The sequence below is a fragment of the Stegastes partitus genome, unplaced genomic scaffold (genome assembly GCF_000690725.1).
Source record: "Stegastes partitus isolate 25-593 unplaced genomic scaffold, Stegastes_partitus-1.0.2 Scaffold18, whole genome shotgun sequence".
Taxonomy (NCBI): domain Eukaryota; kingdom Metazoa; phylum Chordata; class Actinopteri; family Pomacentridae; genus Stegastes; species Stegastes partitus.
In genome coordinates, this window is record NW_007577749.1 from 977,005 (window position 1) to 996,865 (window position 19,861).

Consider the following 19,861-nt stretch of genomic DNA (forward strand, 5'->3'; position numbering starts at 1 on the left):
TCTATTCAAATCCAACCAAAACCAAGGCTGTGGGCCACCAGATATCTCCCAGGCCTTGGACAGTGTATATATGTGTGTGTGTGTGTGTGTGTGTGTGTGTGTGTGTGTAGGTGTGTGTAGGTGTGTGTGTGTGTGTGTGTGCGCGTGCTACCTGAGGGGACTTGTGGGATCTCCAGCTGTACTGGTGGCTGTGCAGGCTTGCCAGCAGCACGTTTTCATCCGTGTCCACCTGGCCAAAGCGCAGTGTCTCATGTGTGTCATTACAGATGACATAGTGGCTATACAATAGCTCCTCTGCCTCTGGGTTCCCATTCTGAGAGAAAACAGGGAGAAGAGGGGAAGAACCAGGAGGTATGGGTAGATGGGAGAAGGAACAGGGGTGACATAAGAAAGAGAGTTTGAGAATAAAAAATAAGCAAAAACTTCCAAGTATGTGTATTTATGGTGGGTGGACAATGTACAGTACATGTGTAGTGTATGTATAAGCACATATGCAGGTGTCAACAATGTATGTATCCTCAGTCTTAAAAGAGCAGATCTTGGTGCAGATGTCAACCAGCAGGAGAATGGTATGAGTGGTATTATCTGTGGGAGCAACACAACCTCAACAGGGAGTGGATCATGTCATAGCCTGACAGCTATTCAGGTTGGACCAACTTAGAGTGGTCTTTAGGGCCAAATCTACTCCTCTGGCCCCACATAAAATCTCCAGGTGGCCTGTTTCTTTAGCAATGTTAAATTTTTTTCAGATCCTTTTTTGGAGCAGCTAAATGTGGGTTGTTGAGGAGATAAACAGACTTTGCAATTTCAGCTTGTCCAAAAAATAACTCAGGGTTTTTGTGCATGGCTTTTTCTGACATCTTCTCAATTTTGTGAAAAAAGTGGGCCACTGAGTCGGCATTCCTGTTAGTAAATGTCATCAAAATGTTGTGTTTTTTTTTTTTTTTAGGAGAAAACAATATGGTGGAATTTGGCCCACCTACAGTATTGGCTCAATGAGAAAGCCTCACAGAAAATCGTGCAAGTTATACAGGGATGTTGTCTGCTCATACGTCACCTTGCATGCAAGCGAGGAGAGCTCACTGGCTTGCTATTGAAAACACTGGTTTAACAGAAAGAGAGTTAAGTGTGTCAAATCTCTTGCATTCAGGAATTCAAGTACACAATTTCAGAACAGCACATGTGCATGTGACTTGGATAGTGAGTGCATGGGTGCAAGTGCAAGTTTTACTTGAGCTCCTTCCAAAGGCTCTTAGGCCCTTATGTGATCTCTCCTGCACACCCCTCCTTGACTCTTGACGCACATGACTGTAGTTCAGACAGCTTCTCAATAACTACTCAACTATCCCTACAAAGAGGGACCCCAGCCTGCTGTGTACTTTTAAATGGCAGGGGGGGGTGATGGTTGATGGTTAAAAGAGGCTGGCAGTAAAAGCTTAGAGTCTGACTGCCAAGCACGTTCAGGGTCCTGGGGTTGTTGATGCTATTGAAAACGGATGGGAAAGTTTACACCATTAAAAGAACACTTGATGATAGATGTGTGTGTGAGAGAGAGGTAGAGAGAGCAAAATATAGATGGGACAGCTGTGGCAGTGGGTTCAAATCCATTTCCAGTTTTATAGTGGAACACTATCTGTGCTCCCTTTCGAATCTGACACTGCGATTTACAAACTTCCTGCTGCCATCTTAAGATGCCATTGCTAAGCCCATTCTTTGATGGTATCATCTTTCTGCTACGATTCACAAGGCAACGCGATATACACATCAGAAAAGCTTTCTTCGGTAATCATAGTCGCTCTCTGTCTATCTAGGGATTTTAGGTGGACAAACATTAAGACAAAGATATTTAAACAGTCAACACATATATCTTGTTAAAGAGCACAAGATGACAACTTCTTCTTCAGACAGGCCCACTAGGCATCAAAGTATCCCTTTCCCTAATCCACCCAGATACAATTACTTTAGTTTTCATAGAGTCTCACCCAGATCTGCATGGTACAATGGCACACATATAAATGACAAGGTACAATAAAATGTCTGGAAAAGAGACTGTAAATATTGACACCCACTCAAGAAAAACACACATGAAACAAGACACTATGGAGCTGATAGTGAAACCTATAAAAGGGATGTAATGAAACTCTAATCAGATCTAAAAACACCAATATATTCTTCTGCACATGGCCAAGTCCAACCATCTAACTACAACAAGGAAAATGATCTCTGTATCGCATTCTTTCCGGTTGCAAAGTAAAGCAGAGAATCATTCAAAGATGAGAAGAACAGAAGAAAAAAAAAAAACAACAGGAGAAAAATTCCTGTTGTCTCAATTGCACATGTAACAGCCTGTGAACGTTCTGTGAGAAAGCAGAGTGTGTAAATACTACTGGGCTTTTGTGTGGCTTTCCACCAAAGCCACTTCCCTGGGGTTAAAAGCTGGGGGAGCAAAGACTGAGAGTGGGGCTGGGGACCGACAATTGAAAATGGAGGCATGGGGCCTGAGGTTAGAGCGGTGGGATCTTGAGGTTGGGGCCATATGGGGCTATTGAGTGCAAGAGTCAAAAGAGGAAGAAATAAAAAGAACAGCATTCTATATTCATTTTTCCTTCACCTTTGGAACTCAGCTAAAAAATGCAAAACACCTCAGTTTTATACTATCGCTTATCTCTTTTATACTATATCAAAAGTTTGTGAGGACTTAATTGAAAGTTCTAGGTAAAGCAAAGAGATGAGGAAGAGAAGGAAGTGAGCCTGCTTCCTTGGGGACATGCTGTACATTAGAATAGACAGAACACTTAATGAGAAGTTATTAGGTGTGTGCATTTGCTAATGGCAAAAAGATTATTGCAAAAACAACAGCAGCCCATTTTCTAAGACTAGAACTGCCGATTATTACTGATGATTGCTATATGACTGTAAATTACAACCATATACTGTACCAAGAAGTGTCTTTTCGTTCTATTTATTACTATGCATCTGGAAGTGCTCCAGTTGCTCTGGTTGTGGCGGTCTGTTGTGACCAGGCCTGGGTGTTGAGGTTTCAGTTGTGTGGTAGTTGAGGAATCTTCTCTACGTTTCAACGGTGACCCTGCGGGCCACATCACAACAGGCCTGTCTGCCAGCCTTGACACCAGGAAACATGAAAATCACTGAAACAATTACACACGTTAGGATACATCCTTCTGTTGCAGAAGGACAGGGCCTGTTAACATTTCTGACTATGCCTGATTACCTTTTTTTATTTTTTTATGAATGGACAATGTGTGCATGAGTTTGTCTGGAATGTAAGCTTCATCAGATCAAAGGTTAGCCTAAATAGGCGGCCTTATATCTGTCCCTATAGCGTATCATGCCACCAGACAGCTTGTGCTTAATTGTACCCATACAAGGTTTTCTCACCATGTACAAGATTTTGCTTCAGTGAAAACCCCAAAAGGGAAACAATGTTCCAAAATCGAAGTGTTCATTTCCTCTGAAGTGGACGAGCACTTTTTTAAAGAATCTGCTTTTTGTACTTGACCTCTCTCTACCCCTTACTTCAGAACTACCAAAGCCACATGCAGCACATTTGCCTTATAATTATCGTGTGTTTTTCCCCTTGTGTTCAGCAAAGTGGTGAAGGCTGGAGGTAGTTAAAAGGTTCTGTACAAGTTACAAGGCTGCTGCTGTTTAGACCAATCAAGACAATAAAGCAGGCTTAATCATTTTAGGAATCAGTACCATACCAAAGAACATGTAGTTGCAGCTTGCAGCTTGTGTGACCTACCATTGTTTGTCTCTGTTTGGAGTAACTGAGCCAAGACAGCATTCAAAAAGCCAAACATATCACTCAGTCAATATCAAAAGACGTGCGCCTGAGAGCATACAACCGACTAATAACCTAAATAATCACACTTGGCATATTGGGTAAAGTCCACCATGGATACCAACATGTCCAAAACACTCCAGTAAAGCTGCACCGTGACCTTTTGCTATAACACCACCAACGCTCTAAAGTAAAAAGCAAATTTATGACTAAAATAAGCAGCAGAAATAGGGAACATTGACCAGCTTGTGCTAAATGATGCAATGATTAGGCCAAGGGTCAAATATGACCAATCATCCAACACGGTCGGTTAAGAGCTTTTGATGAGTCAGTGATGCCACTGAGTGAAAACAAAGGTAATAAACTGCCAGCCAGAACAATCATTTCATACTGTTTTTTTTCTATACAGTTTGTTTGAATTTATTTCCTACAGGTAAAAGTCCACAGCTGTTCCTAGAAAAACATCAGCTATTATTTCTTTCACCTGGCAGTGAGTTTCTGCATGCATGTAAAACCATGAGCGTACCTCATGTCTCCTGAGGCCAGTATATGAGTCAGCACAGCTGAGCTGAGCTGAGCTGAGCAGAGCCATGATAGGGCATATGAAGCCAGAGAGGCCAGTGTGTGTGTGTGTGTGAGCCTGTGTGCGTGTGGAATAGACAAGTGGGTGGGGGACTACAGCCAGATGAAGTCTTGGCAGGTGTCACCACTCAAGTTTTACCATGTTTTAATGGGCATCACTTCACACACAAATATCCTGGCTACCAGAGGCAGTGCTGAGAACTGAGAGATGACGAGGACCATAGCACTAGAAGCCCAAGAACAGACACACCGTATCCTCTTAGAGTTCATACCAAACAGAAAGGCAGTTCCATCCTGCAAATTTTATTACCACTGGCATACAACCAAAACCATTCTCATGAAATCCACTTTGTTGTTAGTTTGTTTAACTGATACTCCATCTGGGACAAAAGGCAGTCTTTCAGCATATTCTCAAAATGTACATACATTTTCTTAGGATTTCCTCTACAGATTGACTGGCCCCTGGCGCCAAATAAAATAGCTACATTCAAGTGTTAAGAGATCAAACATCAGGAAAAAATCCCCTGTTATGTCTGAAGGCATCCTGCTATATATATGTTCATATACACTACTCACAATAAGTTAGGGATATTGTTATTTACATGAGTGCTTTTCCTATTTGGTTTGAATTTTAATGAAATAAATAAAAGTTCCCTTTGATATTACAAAGAATGAATGAGAAGAAACACCATTTTCATTAGTTTAACATTTATTACCCCCCAAATTTAAACAATAACAAGGATAGCCCCAAATAACAAAAATTGACAATGTCAGTAGCGGGTGTTTCCACCATTTGAGGAATGACAGCTTGACAACGACGTCTCATGCTCCTCACTAGCCTCATGATGTTGTTCTGAGGCAATGCGTTCCACTCTTCCACAAGTGCTACACGCAGTTCTGCCAGGTGGCAGGGTGGGGGTGGAGTACGGTCATCCAGTCTCTGCTTCAGCTGGTCCCAGACGTGCTGTATGGGGTTCAGGTCAGGGGGGATTGCTGGCCATACCATATGAGGCACTCCGACTTCCTGAAGTCGAGTTGTGACAATTCTGGCACGATGTGGTGGAGCATTGTCATCCATGAACAGAAAGTTGGGGGTGTGCTGGCGGAATTGGGGGATGATGATGGGTTCTATGATGTCTCTGAGGTAGGAACGTGCAGTGACTGAGCCATCTACAAAAACCAAATCTGTTTTGCGCTGGCTGGTGATGCCTGCCCAGACTGTTGCACCTCCTCCACCAAAGCGAACCCTGGGGACCATGTCAACCTCGGCATATCGCTCACCTCGCCTTCTCCAGCAACGCTGATGACCATCATTTCTGTGCAAGGTGACTTGACACTCATCAGTGAACAGGACGGTAGACCACTGCTGCATTGTCCAGGTCACATGGTCTTGTGCCCACTGCAAACGTACACGGCGGTGTCTTGGTGTCAGTGGAGTCACCTGCAACGGTCGTCTGGCATTCAAGCCAAAGCGGTGGAGTCGGTTGCGAATGGTTTGTCTGGAAACCCTAGTACCCCTCACATCTCGTAAACGGGCCTGCAGCTCTGTGGCACTTGCATAGCGATGTCTGAGTGCATAGGTCCTGAGGTACTGGTCATCGTTGCGGTCGGTCACTCTTGGGGCCCCACTTCTGGGTCTGTCATGAACTGTACCAGTAGTTCTGCGTCTTGATAAAAGTCTGCTGATGACACTCTGAGACACACCAAGTTCACGAGCAACATCAGACTGCCTGCCACCGACTCGAAGGCGTGCTATCCCCAGGTGGCGCTGCTCATCCGTTAAGTGACGCCGTGTGTTCATGGCTTTTTGAACGATGAACTTGAAATGACTTACTGACAATACCAGCTTTTTATACCCACAGAATGTTGAAATTGGTGCCACATTGAAAAGGGTTGTCTTTTAGTTTTTTGGTATTGGCCCCAATATGTAAGGCACACTGTACACAGTGAGACCATTACATGGAAAACACAAAATGAGGTGTGTCTATCACCCCAATACAACAGCCTCCCCGTCCCAGAAATCTCTGAAGTGAAACAAAGACTGTATGTATGAAATCCACTGAGTCTCTCACAATATCCCTAACTTATTGTGAGTAGTGTATATATACACAGGGGAACAAATCATCCTCTAATACTTTGCAACATATTCTTTAGTCACTTCTAATGCACTTTCTCATGCAGCTGTGAATTGTTGTGAGAAAACATCTATTTTTTTTCTTCTAAAAATTAGACTTCAGTAAAAAAATACAAGGCGAAAAAATCAACCTCTGGACCCCATACTAAATTACTCCAAAGCACCAAAACCAATATCTATAATCTATCATAAACAACAAGGTTTATTTTTTCCTTTATTTTAAAGGTAATAGAGCAGATTGTGCTTTTGTGGAATATATGAGTGTTGCAGTATTTAAAGTTAAACTTTCTCTCACCTGTTGCCAGCTTTGTAGAGCAGTGTCCATAGTGTGGATGGCATACTGGCTGATATTCAGGAACACTGGGTCCACAAACACATTCACATCCAAAGAGGTGTTCTGGGGACAGCAGGTGGCTGCAGCCTGGCCCTGAAACCCACACAATGAAATTCTAAATTTATTTGTCCTCATATTTCCTGATCAATACCAAATAAATAGCTAAGCTCTACCTGTAGTACACAAGACTGAAGAAGCTGAACGTGTGTTAGATTTCGGTACTCCAGCAGCTTGCAGTCTATCTGGGTGGAAAAGTTGAACTCCTGACAGTGACGTGGTCCGTTGCTCCACTGGCGTAAGAAGACCCGTGGCTCCCGGGCACCTATCAACATGAACTCCTGCTCCTGAGGTAACTTCCTGTCTGGCAGGAAGGGATGAAGATGTCGAGATGGAACTGAGGGAGTGAGAAATATTATTTTTACTTAAATATACAATGACTATAAAAATGTACAACTGATTGTCAAAAACAGACAGACATGCAGTTATTGTAACAAAAAAGGAATAATTGGCATCTGGAAGGGTCCTCATGGGACTAAGCCAACACAATACAAATCACTGAAGCACACAAACAAATTACAGGAAAAACAACAACCATGAATACATGAAACCAAAAAGTACTGCATGTCTGTATAGTTGTTTAACAAAAAGGGTTTAAAACGTGTTTTCGAGAACATCATAGGTACACTGCATGCTCAGCCATGGCTTCCTTTACTCATAGTGTGCATCCTACATATAAAAACACCAAATGGATATGTCAACAAGGTTAAAAAAAAAAAACAAAAAAAAACCAGACTTATTTTCCTTGGAGGGGGTCTTTAAAGTCATAGCTAGACTCAGAAAATCAAACAGATGACTATTATAGACTATTGTTAATGGTAGTTCGAGGGTAATTATTGTAAGGAAGTTGAAAATGACTGATTGTGCAATAATTCAATTGAATTTGCTGTGTAATTCACTGTTACCACGATCCACCAAAAAACATAAGAACAAGACAGTCATTTTTCCACAACTAACACAATAGAAAGAAAATTTAAAAAAAATTTCTCGAATCGCCTTTTAATAAACAAAAGACTCTGCAAACTTAGAAGAGGCTTTGTGATGATGTATACTGTACTCTACCTGTACCCAGCTGTTCTAGGTGGTGGCAGAGGTGAACTTCCAGCTGTGCTAGTTGTAGGGACACACCCAGGGAGGGGACAAACCACGGTGCAAAGCAGGAATCCACACGGGCACAGGCTGCCAATGCCATCGGAGAAACCAACTGATCACAGGGTAGCTGGGACCCACATTCACTATCCGAACTGCAGGGGAAGAGGAGATACAAACAAATATTTACAGAAGCGTGTGAAACACCCTAAAACTGCAAAATAATAAAGAAAAATATAAACTCAAGGTGCCCTGTAAATTTGAAATCATTTTATATGGACATAATATTGGAGAAAAAAATATCCTGTTCAATGGTGATTTAGCACTTCCCCAAACATTGTTCATAATATAAAAGAAATTGGCACAGCTATAGAATCAAGCCTGAAAAATTTTATTCACTAATTAAAATAGCCTGATTCTTGCTTCTAGTTGAATTCTTGTGTCTGCTACATATTGTGTGACATCCTCAGAAATCAACAGGGAGACAGACACTACAATTATTGAGAAAAAAGGAATGAAAAGAGACAACAATGTGGAAAGGGCCTCCTCGCTGTCCGAGGCTGTTAGGTACATTATTATGCTCGCAGTTTCCAGGAGAACCCCTCCGTGGACATTAATTGCATGTCATGGCTGATGATGTTGAATGGAAGGTAATTGAAGTGAATGACCATTTGCTCTGTAATTTGCTGCTACCATGATCCACCATAAAAACTCCAGCAGGAAACGCTCAAGACCTGAAAAACGCTGGTGCAGCAGAGAGCTCCTTAAAAAGATAAGCATCATATGTTGACAATTTTCATTACTTCCAGTTGGCAGGGCAGCCAAGTTATTTTTCTGGTGGAAACTAAAGTAAGGCAGATGAAACGAGTGAGTAAGGAAAGGGGAATCAATTTTGATCAAAAAAGACAAATAATTTAAACATAAAGGAAATGTAGTGTTTGGAGTATGATTGTAATGAAATGCAGATGTATATTTTGCTTTACACTGTATCTGGTGCTGAAGAGTTTTTTTTTTCCTCTGTTGCTCTCTTACATGTTTTCTTATTCCTCCCTTTCTGCTTTTCTGGAGCTCTGTAAGCCACACAGAATGTGGGCTTGGCAATTTTCTTCCACTAAAAGTTCCCCAAATCCCAAAAGGAAGTAAAGAGAGAGAGAAAGAGAAAAAAGAGAATAAAGTAAGATGAGAAAGGAATGAGAAAAGACCGAAAGAAAAGTGGGTGAAGCCCTGAAGATGTAACACAATGCTGGATGAGACACGAGAGAAACAAAGAGAGGAAGCAGTGGTAGCGAGAAGAAGGGAGTAAAAGCTTGCTCTTTGAAGTGTTACAGTGTTTTGCAGACCCAGTCCAACCCATCCCATCCTAGCTCAACCCTGCCCAGCCCAGGCCAGGCCAGGCCTAAGAACTCATGAGCCAACCCAAAGGGGGCTTGACTCCTCTTGCTTCCCGTGAGCTTCCCCTCGATTAGATACACTCAAGGTAAGCAGGAAGGAATCCGGATGGGCCCTGACAGGCACTTGGTGTGCTGGGAAATCTCATTAGGCCGATCTGAACGCCTTCCAAGCCCGCTCCCTGCTCCTGCACACCAGATGTGGGGCGAGGGACACATTCTAGCTCTTTGTGCTCAGCGGCCTGGGTGCACTCTTTCTCTGTTTTTCCTCACACAAGACGACCCACAGTCTGTAGATCCACACACATACCTGCTGTAGGCATAAACATGCTGTCTGAAATAGGAGTTTGGGAGCACAGACACTGAGACAACACCTACAGATACCTACAGGCACAAGGAAACAGTTCAAATTAAAATACATGAGTTTTCCTTCACCTCTGTTCATCTCCTCCCTCTCCGTTATTATTGAGTACGATCCTCCACAGGTCTGAAGCTACCAGCTCCTTCTGCTGGTTGGTGAGGCTGAGGCTGGGCAGCTGCAGCTGGCAGGCGCTGCTTTCTGACAGGCTGAACTCCCGGTATGGAACAAAGGCCTGCTGGAGATCGTCCCAGTATTCTAGACTGCATGGTATCTGAAAGCAAAGACATGGTAAAAACTAGCTTTTAATCTTCAGTTGTGTATCTTCAGTGGATTTGTTACACATGCTGACTTTTCATCTTTAGACTAGCAGCTTCACATAGCAGTTAGTCTCTTTTCACTCTCTGTGGCTAATTTCCTTTGTTTGGATTAACATACTTAAAAGGCCTTCTTGCACTCTGAGAACTACATGTACAAAAACATGAAGCCCTTAATAAAGATTAGGATTTACAAAAAATAAATCAGATGAAAATATATTTTCATTTGATTTAGCTGTGTGCAAACATAGCAGAAATGACAGACAATGCCAAACAGGATAGCACGTCATCTTGCTTCCACACAAAGAATGTGAGGCAAAACAAAAACTGGTGCAAAAACTCATTAAATATTTGCAGATCAAACAAAGTCTGCTCTCTCTCACCTAGATTCAGTGTGAAAAAGCGCACATCTTTGCTCACTAATCAATTGGGATTAAACTCCACTATTCATAGTACATGTAGAGCGTGCATTCACTCGAGCATGAGGATGTATCATCAGTCTTCCTTCCATTTTTTTCCTATACAGGCAGCTAGAATCTGCTGACAACCATTGAACACAAATCACACCGATCACATATTGTCGAGAGCTTAGAGACACAGTGAGGAAATTCCTTTCACAATGACATCATGAGGACCCAAAGGCAGTGCGTAACCAATGTGCTTTTTTGAAACCCTCTGGGTTTCCTTATAGCGTTACACTCAGCTCTCCAACTACTGAAAGAACACTAACTTAAATGGCTATTGCTGCTGCTGATTAAATCTGAATATTCATCAGCAGCATGCCAGAAGATCACTTTTTGTATATTTTTGCAGTGTAGGTGTGATATTCACTTCTTTCTTAAACTATTGGCAGTGATAGATTAATGATAGGATATTCCTGAATGTTTTAAATGCCCCACTTAGTGTCCACTTTAGATGGACACTGGTGGATATTTTGCTATTGCATAGGTTAGCTGTTCATCAGTTGAACTTAAGGTTCAGGCCCCAAATAACAGATTATTGTAACCAACTTGGTGTGACCCCTGATTACTCATCTGCTGAAGAATTACTGTAAAGCTTTGATATTGCACAACAGGTACTATTTTAGCTTTGTGAATCTGCCAGTTCAACATAAAATATTAAACAAATGCAGTGGTCTGCTAATCATCAAGCACTGATATTTTACTGACGCTTTCAAGACATGGGGAATCCCTGCCTTACAGAGGGAATGAGCAAGTGATTTTTTATGGCATCTGGATGACAACCTTGAATTTTACTCACTTCAGACAAAACCGATCTTTAATTTCTTGTCTAGTCGGAAAAAACGACAGCACTTTGACCGCAGACCACCAACACAGCAAGACGGCGCTCGTCTCCATAACAACACTGCATGACCACAGCATAACTAAACACCCAGCAAATGTTCGCTACAAGTCAGCCATTAGCATTGAAGTCCTGGAGTCATTTCTCACACTGAATAACAATCAGGTTGTGTGAGTGTTCTCACATTGAGTATCGTTGATGTGATGACTGGTAGAGGTCCATTCGCTCCTCTCGCATTGTGCCAAAATTAACATAAATGTGTCTGGTGCTCCTGTGTGAAGTAAGTCAGATTCTTGGGTACCCTAGACCACCTGCAGAACTCAGCTACTGATGGATCAGTAGTGGCAAAGCGCTTTCAGGAGCACACCTGAAGAATGCCAGGCAGGAAGACATGAATGTGTGTGTCTGTGGTGTAAGAGGGTGAGTAACTGCACATATATATCTGTGACAATTCACTTGTTTATTGCAGGTATGGAGCGCCATAAAACGATTACCAAACTAATGGAACTGTCAGCACATGTGTGCGTGTGTGCATGTGAGAAGCGTTGTGTTCAATAAATGTGTTTACGTCCACATACTTGCATGTGTGGTGCTGTGCTGTTAAAGAGGAATGGATGAGGTAACTGCAGCTTACATCATATATTAAATGTCACACAGGTTTTCCTGGAATCAACTCCTCATAATTGTACCTGACAGAGTTGTGCACCCGCAACCCCAACCCTGAGCCACTGGAGCGGAAACTCACTGAATCTCCACTGAGAATTCCCAGAACTGCATTGCTAAAACACCGAGCGTGTCTTTTTATACCTGTGATATTCTATACTTATGACGGCATATAGAAATGGATATATGAGGTACATATACGGTACAGTGGAATACATTTGCATGGTTGAATGTGCGTCATGTTCCCTTAAACTTGTGGTTCTGGCCTTGGAGGAACATTGAGATGAAATTGATAAGCATTTCAAAAAATGTTGTAGGGCGATGGGAAAAAAAAAAGTGAAATTTATTTTTTTGTTGGTATGCTGAGTTGGATGTCTGGCACTTGCTTTTGGGAAAAAAAGACACCTGTGTATATGGCAAATAGATTGCGTACTGTATATGTGCATAAGAGGAAGACTATGTATAATTGTCCGTATGAAAGATTATATGCATGTATACATATGTGTATATACAGGTGTGTGTATGCATGTGAGTCCATGCTATAGCATGGGCAGTGTCAGTTTCTGCTGCCTGATTGTGTGTGTACCTTATCTGATAAACAACATGTAACCCTGAATAGCTGACATTCCCTTGGCTGAAAGGGTCCAATCTGTGTTTTCCTCAAGTACTCGACAAAGTAGGCCTGGCAGCTAGACCTCTGGCAAAATATCAGCTGAAAGGCTATCTAAAATGTTATCTTAATTTCTGAATAAAGGCTCCATTTTGAGGTTGGTTCAAATGCCTGGAAAGCTACGTTGAGGACTTTTTAAGTAGTTAAATATTCAAAACTAATCATAAATATATTTACATTTAGAAGTCTTGGCAGCACTGTGTATATATGGGTCTGATTTCCATCCCTGTCACCAACCTCTGTTTCTGCCAAACTGTAGAATACTATTGTGCATGGACTTACTTTTCTGGGACTGATTGAACAATCACAATTTCTCAAAAGGTTAGCTAAAGGCAGACAAACCAAAGCAAATACACAACATATAGAATTATTTCAATTTCCATGAGCAACCCAGGTGTGATCACTGCTAAGTTTCAAATATGTCTCTGCAACTGGAGACTCCCTCAGCTCACTTTGAGGCTATGGCTGCCGACATCCACTGCCGTGTCTGCCATTACTTTTATTAACAATATCAACACTGCTATTAGGTCTTCTGTTATTTTACTGATGCCTATATGTCTAAAAATTCCACTGCTAGCTACCTCTTATCAGCCAGCAGACAAATTGAATTGACTTCGGCTTGAGCAAATGTTTATTCAGGAGATGTAATGAAAATTGTTCTGAAAATGACTCCCACTATGCTGTCTCAGGTGGGCTAATATACGTTAACATTAATCAGTGTGGAAAATCAGGAATAAGCCCATGCTGAGATCCTCATGCTTACTTTTTTTGTTTTTCCTTTGTAATGCCAAACTTTTAAAAGGGGACCCGAGTTTTTAGTGGATGAGGTGTAAAAACTCCAGATCAAATTAACTACATGGACAGTCTTTTATTTTTATAGTGCATTAGCTGTGACTAATGCAGGTCTACTTGAGCAATGTCCTACTAAAATAATAGTTATCTTGGCAAAAATACCACCTTACTCTTTCTGGTTTAATGTGTTGCATTAAAGTGCAATACCCCACCGACTCCCCTCAGATTCTGACTCCCTACAAAAGGTTGCATAGTTCTACTAATTTGAGACAAAGCATGCATCAATAAAAAAGGGTGCGTTATGGTTGTGAAGCTGACAGTGGACCTGTGTTTCTCATAATAACAACAATGACCGAAACAGCAGCTGCAGAAGTGGTTATGGCTGAAGGTTGCTGGTTCATCTCAGGCCACAGAGCTTTTATGATATCGCTCGCAGGCCAGCAGGGCCACAATGGCAATGCAGAGCCCTGCTGGGACATGAAAGGCTATCCCACAGTGCCATGCACGAAAGCAACAGCAGGGGAGCAGATGGTGCGATGTTTGTCAGAAAAAGTCAGCGCAATCTGGGCAACTTCCTTAAACAGCGCATGGATGATGACATTAACACATTTGCATATTGAGAAAAGCTAGGGTGGATAAAGTGCCTGTGTTTGAGAAAAGAATCTGCCACATTTATTTGACTATATGCTGAGTGTGAGCTCAAGTTTTGCTCTCTTCTCTAACGTACTCTATCTCCTCCTCCTGCTCCCCTGAGCTGGGGTCAGGCTGAGTCATAACCTCTGTGTTTACTCCACGTTTCTCAGGCTTCAGAACCCCACAGAGAAGCAGAAGAAGGGGGGAAGACGAAGAGGAGAGACGGAAAAAGAGCAATAAGAACACCTGCTTATGATTCAGAGAACTGGACCACACGGCGGTGAGAAGGTGAGAATGAATCACCTTCCTCTCCCCTCCTATCCCTTCATCACTTAGGCACTCTACAGGTGGGAACCTGTGGATGCTCCATCAGGGATCTGTCGCTTTTCAGCTGCCCCCCCCCATCACTATGTCATCGCTCCCCTTCTACTGTATGTAAAAACAGTACGGGCAGCAATTTGACTTTGAGTAATGGAAGGAGGTTTGAATTTCCCCTCCGAGATACTGGAACCAGTTGGGAAACCACAACTATTTAAATGCAGGAAATCTTGATTTTATAAAATGTTAATATGATCTGCTCTGGGGACAAGCGAACAGCAAGGCTCAGAGCAAGAGCCCCCCTCCCCTTCTCCTACTCCGTGCAATGGAGAGAAGGACCAAAGAAAAGAGGAGGGGAGAGTGTGACAAAAGGAGAAAGAAGAGAGAGGAGAAGGTAGAGAATGATGAGAAAGAAAAATGTGGAGCAAATCCACATTTATTTTGTTTATGTGCAATCCTTTTCTCTGTCCACCTGCTGCTAAATCGAAAAAACATCCCTGCCTGAATGACAAAGAGCATTGACCAGACACTTAATGCTAACTATCACTCTCTCTTTTCTACTTGTTTCTTTTCTTTCCCTATGCCTCTCACTTTCCATTTCTCAAAATCTATCAGCCTCCATCTCCGCGTGGCCACATGGTAATTTTAGAGGCCTGAGAAATTATGACTGCCTTCTTTCTCTTTCCCGCTCCCTCTCTCTCGCTGCACAGTCTTGATGTAAAGTAAATGAAATTCCTTTGGAACAGAGACAGAGCTATTACTGTGTTTTGAATTTTTATGGCTGCATTTCCGCTCTCTTTAGCTGGACTTTCTTTCTGGTCTTGGGAGGAATGAAGAAATAAATTAACTGAGACTTTTGAAGTTTCGTAAAAGGGAAAGCATAATCATTGTGTCATAGAGGCTGAAATCAATTAAATCTGGGATCACAATAACTTTGGCTGATGACCAAGAGATCCAGTTAAAATAACCCCCACAAACCCAACCTTTCTACAAACACACAGCAGGCCTAATGCTATGTGAGTGTTTGGACAAAGATAAGAAGTGAGACGGACTGCGTAACTCGTCAGTAAACTGATCAAATACCTTATAATTATTTTAATTTTCATTTCCTTCTTACTTAAGTTCATGACATATGATACTGTTTTAGTAGCGCTGGCAAAATGTCTCTGAATAGCTTTCAACAATGGATTTAAATCAGTTCAACACACACACATTTTTTAAGTAATGTCTTTGGATTTAAAGTAATGCCTTTCATTAATGTGAAAAACTGCACCACATGCCTATTGGTCCAAAAGTCAGTGTTCTATTACATAGATATCTGCTGCAGTGTCAAGGCATTTACTAGAGGCCATATAAACAACAAGATATGCAAACATTTCTTCATTTAAATTGCTTTAAATTACGGGATCCTAAAGAAACGCTCTCTCGTCTTGCCTGTACTACTGTGTATGTACAGCAAAATAACAATAAACTTGATTTGATTTGACTTTGATTTGATAAATACAAGAAGGAGAATTAAGAGGCTTGTTGCTGACCTATGACCCCCTTACCAATGGTACAACGGTTTCTATTTGAAACAGAGATAAGTAATGTTGCACAATTATTTATACAATTTTCTTAGTTGTCAAATGCTCCTCTTCCATTACTAAGCTATAATTGATTTTCTCCACTGACTCTACAGATACTGTGTCTAATCCCCACACAAAGTGGTTTCCGTAATAGTTGTGTGCTCCGAGCCTACTTTTTTCACTGCTATCCCAGTGGCAGTCTCATTACCTGATTCCTTTTAACAGACCTGTCAGAAGAGGTAGAACCAGGCCACATGACAGGGGGAAAAACAGAAGATGTGGAAACCACATGTTCATCTTCCACTGGTTCCACAATTCCTGCTGTGTAATACACACATGTTGAAACGTATGTCTATAATCACAGGCAAAAGCATTTATGTACAAACACAGATATAAGTATATCTGGAGACATAAATGCATGTGCCCAACTCTGTCCTTACTGATATTTGATACACCACTGTCTAAGCAGCTTATGACAGACTGTGAATACATGTTAATCGGGCGAATGTGACTCGTCTTCAAATGTTTTTGGGTTTTTTTTGTTTTTTGTGTGTGATGAAATATCTGTTCACTTGTGTGTGAAGACCCTGCTAGCTTGTTAAACCATATGTCCTGCCAGAAAGGGCATACGGTGTGGTTTCATCTGCCTCTACTGGTGAATAATGACCTTTCTCACCCTTGGACTAGAAAAAGTGTATCTTCACAAAGCTCCTCTTACACAGAGGCTTCTGTAAGCTTTGTAAGCATTGCGGAAGACACCACCTCCCTCTGTGACTATCTATCTCCATACTTCTTGGCCCCCCTCTCACTCTATCTCTCTCTTCCCACTCTTCCTTCCTGCTGCTCTGCTCCCATTAACCACCCTCTCCTTATCCAAACTCTGTCTATCACCGCATCTTTCCTTAAGCCTCCCTCCTCTACACATATCAGCTCCCTCTTTTCTCTACTGTAACTCAATATGTGGCCAATCAGTGAGAGGCTTTGGAGTTTTGCTCATTACAGACTTTACAGCTGTGGGGCCTCGCTGGGAAGTCAGACATCTGCAGCATCTTCCAATATCTTGCCTCTCCTGGGCCAGCATACATAAACAGACTGAAGAAAACATCTGTACTGTAGGTGAAATGATTGTGGGAGTCCAGGAAGGAATCTGAGAGATAAAGGAAGCAGATGGGGAGATGAGAAGCCTCTGTAGCAGATGGAGGAAAGAATCAGAAGGATAAGGACGAGGAAAGGTAACCTAACCCTTGGGTTTAAATATGTAATTTAAAGGTCCTTATAAATGGACTGAAAATGTAATACAAGTTACTATTATGAATTTTAGGATAATGTAATAATGTGACATTATGGCACATTTTGTGCTGAATACTAATGTTAATAACAACAATTCATGATAAATACATAATAATTCCCATGCAATTAGTCCTGTTCTACAGTTGGGATTTTCTGTTGGGATTTACGTTCTCATAATCCTCATAGAGTAATACTTGAGTCATATTGCATTCATGTAATGTTTATTCACCATTAGCTGCTTATATTACTTTTGACCCATTCTTGCATCATTTTGATGTAGAAAAATTATCAGTTACTCTGCAGCTGCTTCTCATAAGTGAATTTAAACAAACAAAAACAATGGAAATTGTAATTATATCAGGGTAAACATAGTTGGCTTGACTGCGCTTAGCTTAGCAGACAGGATGACAAAAACATGTTTTGCATTTTCTACAGATTCCATTGCTAAATGCGTGGTCAAAAATGTGACTCAAAGCAACTGTTGCTATGATAGCGTCAGGCAGTTTTACCTAAAAATAGCATAATTCGGCCATGAGAAAAAGGAAAGCATGTGGAGGAGGGTGCAAAAGAACCTGACTTGGGACCCAGTTCTCCTTCAAAGATGATAAGCTGCACGGCGAGGCGGAGGATAGAAAGGCAGAGGATGAGTGATAGGAGGAAAAGTGGGATGTCCTGTCCCCCACTGAGGCCCTAAAGGCTCAGTAGCTGCTACAGCCTGCCAAAATATAACCTCATCTGGGGCTGGAGACACCTGGCTATTCACACCAGAGCATGCAAGATGACTTCCACAGCTGCCTGTCCATGTATTACATGTTTGGAGGGACAGCAGGGGTCTCTGTCATTCAATAACATGTAGGGTATGGGAGTTCTCATGACTCATGTTAAGAGAATCACAATGGCACACAGCCCAGTTCTAAGACTGTTTTCTTCTGTTCCAGTGCAGGTGATGTTAAGCAGGGAGCGGTGAGAGGGACATGTGGATTCTCTTCTCATCTTACGACTCTTGTACCTTTTTCCTAGTAGCAGACAACTATACATCCCAATCCACTGATGCAATGAACTGAAATGTAGCTGCCTAGTACATCAGCACTCTTTGCTTTTAAGGTTGTCAGAGTAAAGGTGAACACAGAGCTGTATAAAGATAAGAGAGAGGACCTGGAAGTTTGTTTTCACTCGCTATGTGATTTGATGATATGAGCGTCCATGTCTACCTGCAGGACATCTCCCAGGTCGGCAGTGCTGATCTCAGGGTCTTCTGTGGTGTTGAAAGGGACAGGTGTTATCCTGACAAAGGTGAGGACACGGGGTTCAGGGTATCGCCAAAGCATGACCCCTGGGCTGTCCTCCGTCTCTGTGTAAAACACCACCTCATGGGGTCCTGGCAGTCTATGTGAAGCTGCAAGAAAAAAACCCCACAATATCAGAACAATAACAGAAGTAATCTGTCAATTATCCAAGTGCAACACATAGCAAACAAAGAGCAAAAGTAGCACTTGTTTTTGGTTGGATACAGCAAGTTATGAGTTACCTGCACTCTTCTGCAGTCATGGAAACATACAATTTCACAACAAAAATCCAGTTTAAAGCCTCCTTGAAAATGTTCAGATGTTAGTAGACGAAAGAAACACAAAGGCTGGAAAAATGTGATGAAAAATCGAATGTATTCTTCTGACATTATGAAATTCACCTTTTGTTGTGGAAGAGCTAACGTTACCTTGCATAGATCTTTGGTGAAGCAATGTTTTTATGGTTATTTGTACTATGGAATCTGAACCCTCCAAAACAATATTGCCTAAAAAAGCACTGTGGATATTTCCACACTTTCTGAATGTTTATATGCGTAAGAAGCTGCGTATAAACAAAGTGGCTGAGTAAACATTTTTGCTATTGAGTAAACAGCCATTGATTGAACCATGCCAGGCACCTGCAAACGCTGAATAACACTGGATCTAAACTTGTGAGTGGTGTTTGACTTGTGTCGTGGGCTGCTGTTTGGGATTCAAGTCCTTTGGAAAAATGTTTATTTGAAAAAAACAGTCAAGCAGAGAACTGCTGCTTTGTTTGGCCTCTAGGGACTTAAACACTGGGAGATTTTTTTTTCTTTTTCAGAAAACCCATTTCTAGTGGCAGTGAAATCTGTCTGTGGCTAATTTTTGCCTTTATATCAAACAAGGAGCTGCACCCTTGAAGGTGGACAGCATATTGTTCTTTGGCAAAAAAAAAAAATTTAAAAAATGGATGAAAGAAAGAAAAAACAGACACTTTCATGAGGTTTTGCTTTCATTTGTGTTTGCTTGAACTTAGAGAAAGTGAGACAGAGACTCATTCCAGCCTTCTCTCCCACCATCTTTCATTTACTCTTCTGTCCATCTATCCCATCCATCCCTGTGTCAGGCCTTGGGGGGGCCACTCACTCTTCTCTGTACTCTGGGGCCCGGTTTTCTCTGGCTGCTGACAACATGTTGCAGACAGATTGTCTTCTTGGTTATAGTTCACTACTGTACGTTCTCTTGCTTCAGCCAGAATATTAAATGCATCAAAGACCAGTGGAACAGTGCAAC

At 41.8% G+C, this 19,861-nt stretch overlaps 1 protein-coding gene across 1 annotated transcript in view; it reads right to left on the reverse strand.

Moving 5' to 3' along the window:
• Window positions 1-19,861, reverse strand: part of vps13b (vacuolar protein sorting 13 homolog B) — a 324,549-nt gene that overhangs the window by 47,976 nt on the left and 256,712 nt on the right. The window contains exons 41-46 of the mRNA XM_008292112.1: window positions 18,512-18,696; window positions 9,825-10,021; window positions 7,975-8,156; window positions 7,029-7,249; window positions 6,817-6,948; window positions 152-313 (exon numbers count right to left, since the gene is read on the reverse strand). Of these exons, the coding sequence (XP_008290334.1) occupies window positions 152-313; window positions 6,817-6,948; window positions 7,029-7,249; window positions 7,975-8,156; window positions 9,825-10,021; window positions 18,512-18,696 (1,079 nt within the window). The remainder of the gene's footprint in view (window positions 1-151; window positions 314-6,816; window positions 6,949-7,028; window positions 7,250-7,974; window positions 8,157-9,824; window positions 10,022-18,511; window positions 18,697-19,861) is intronic.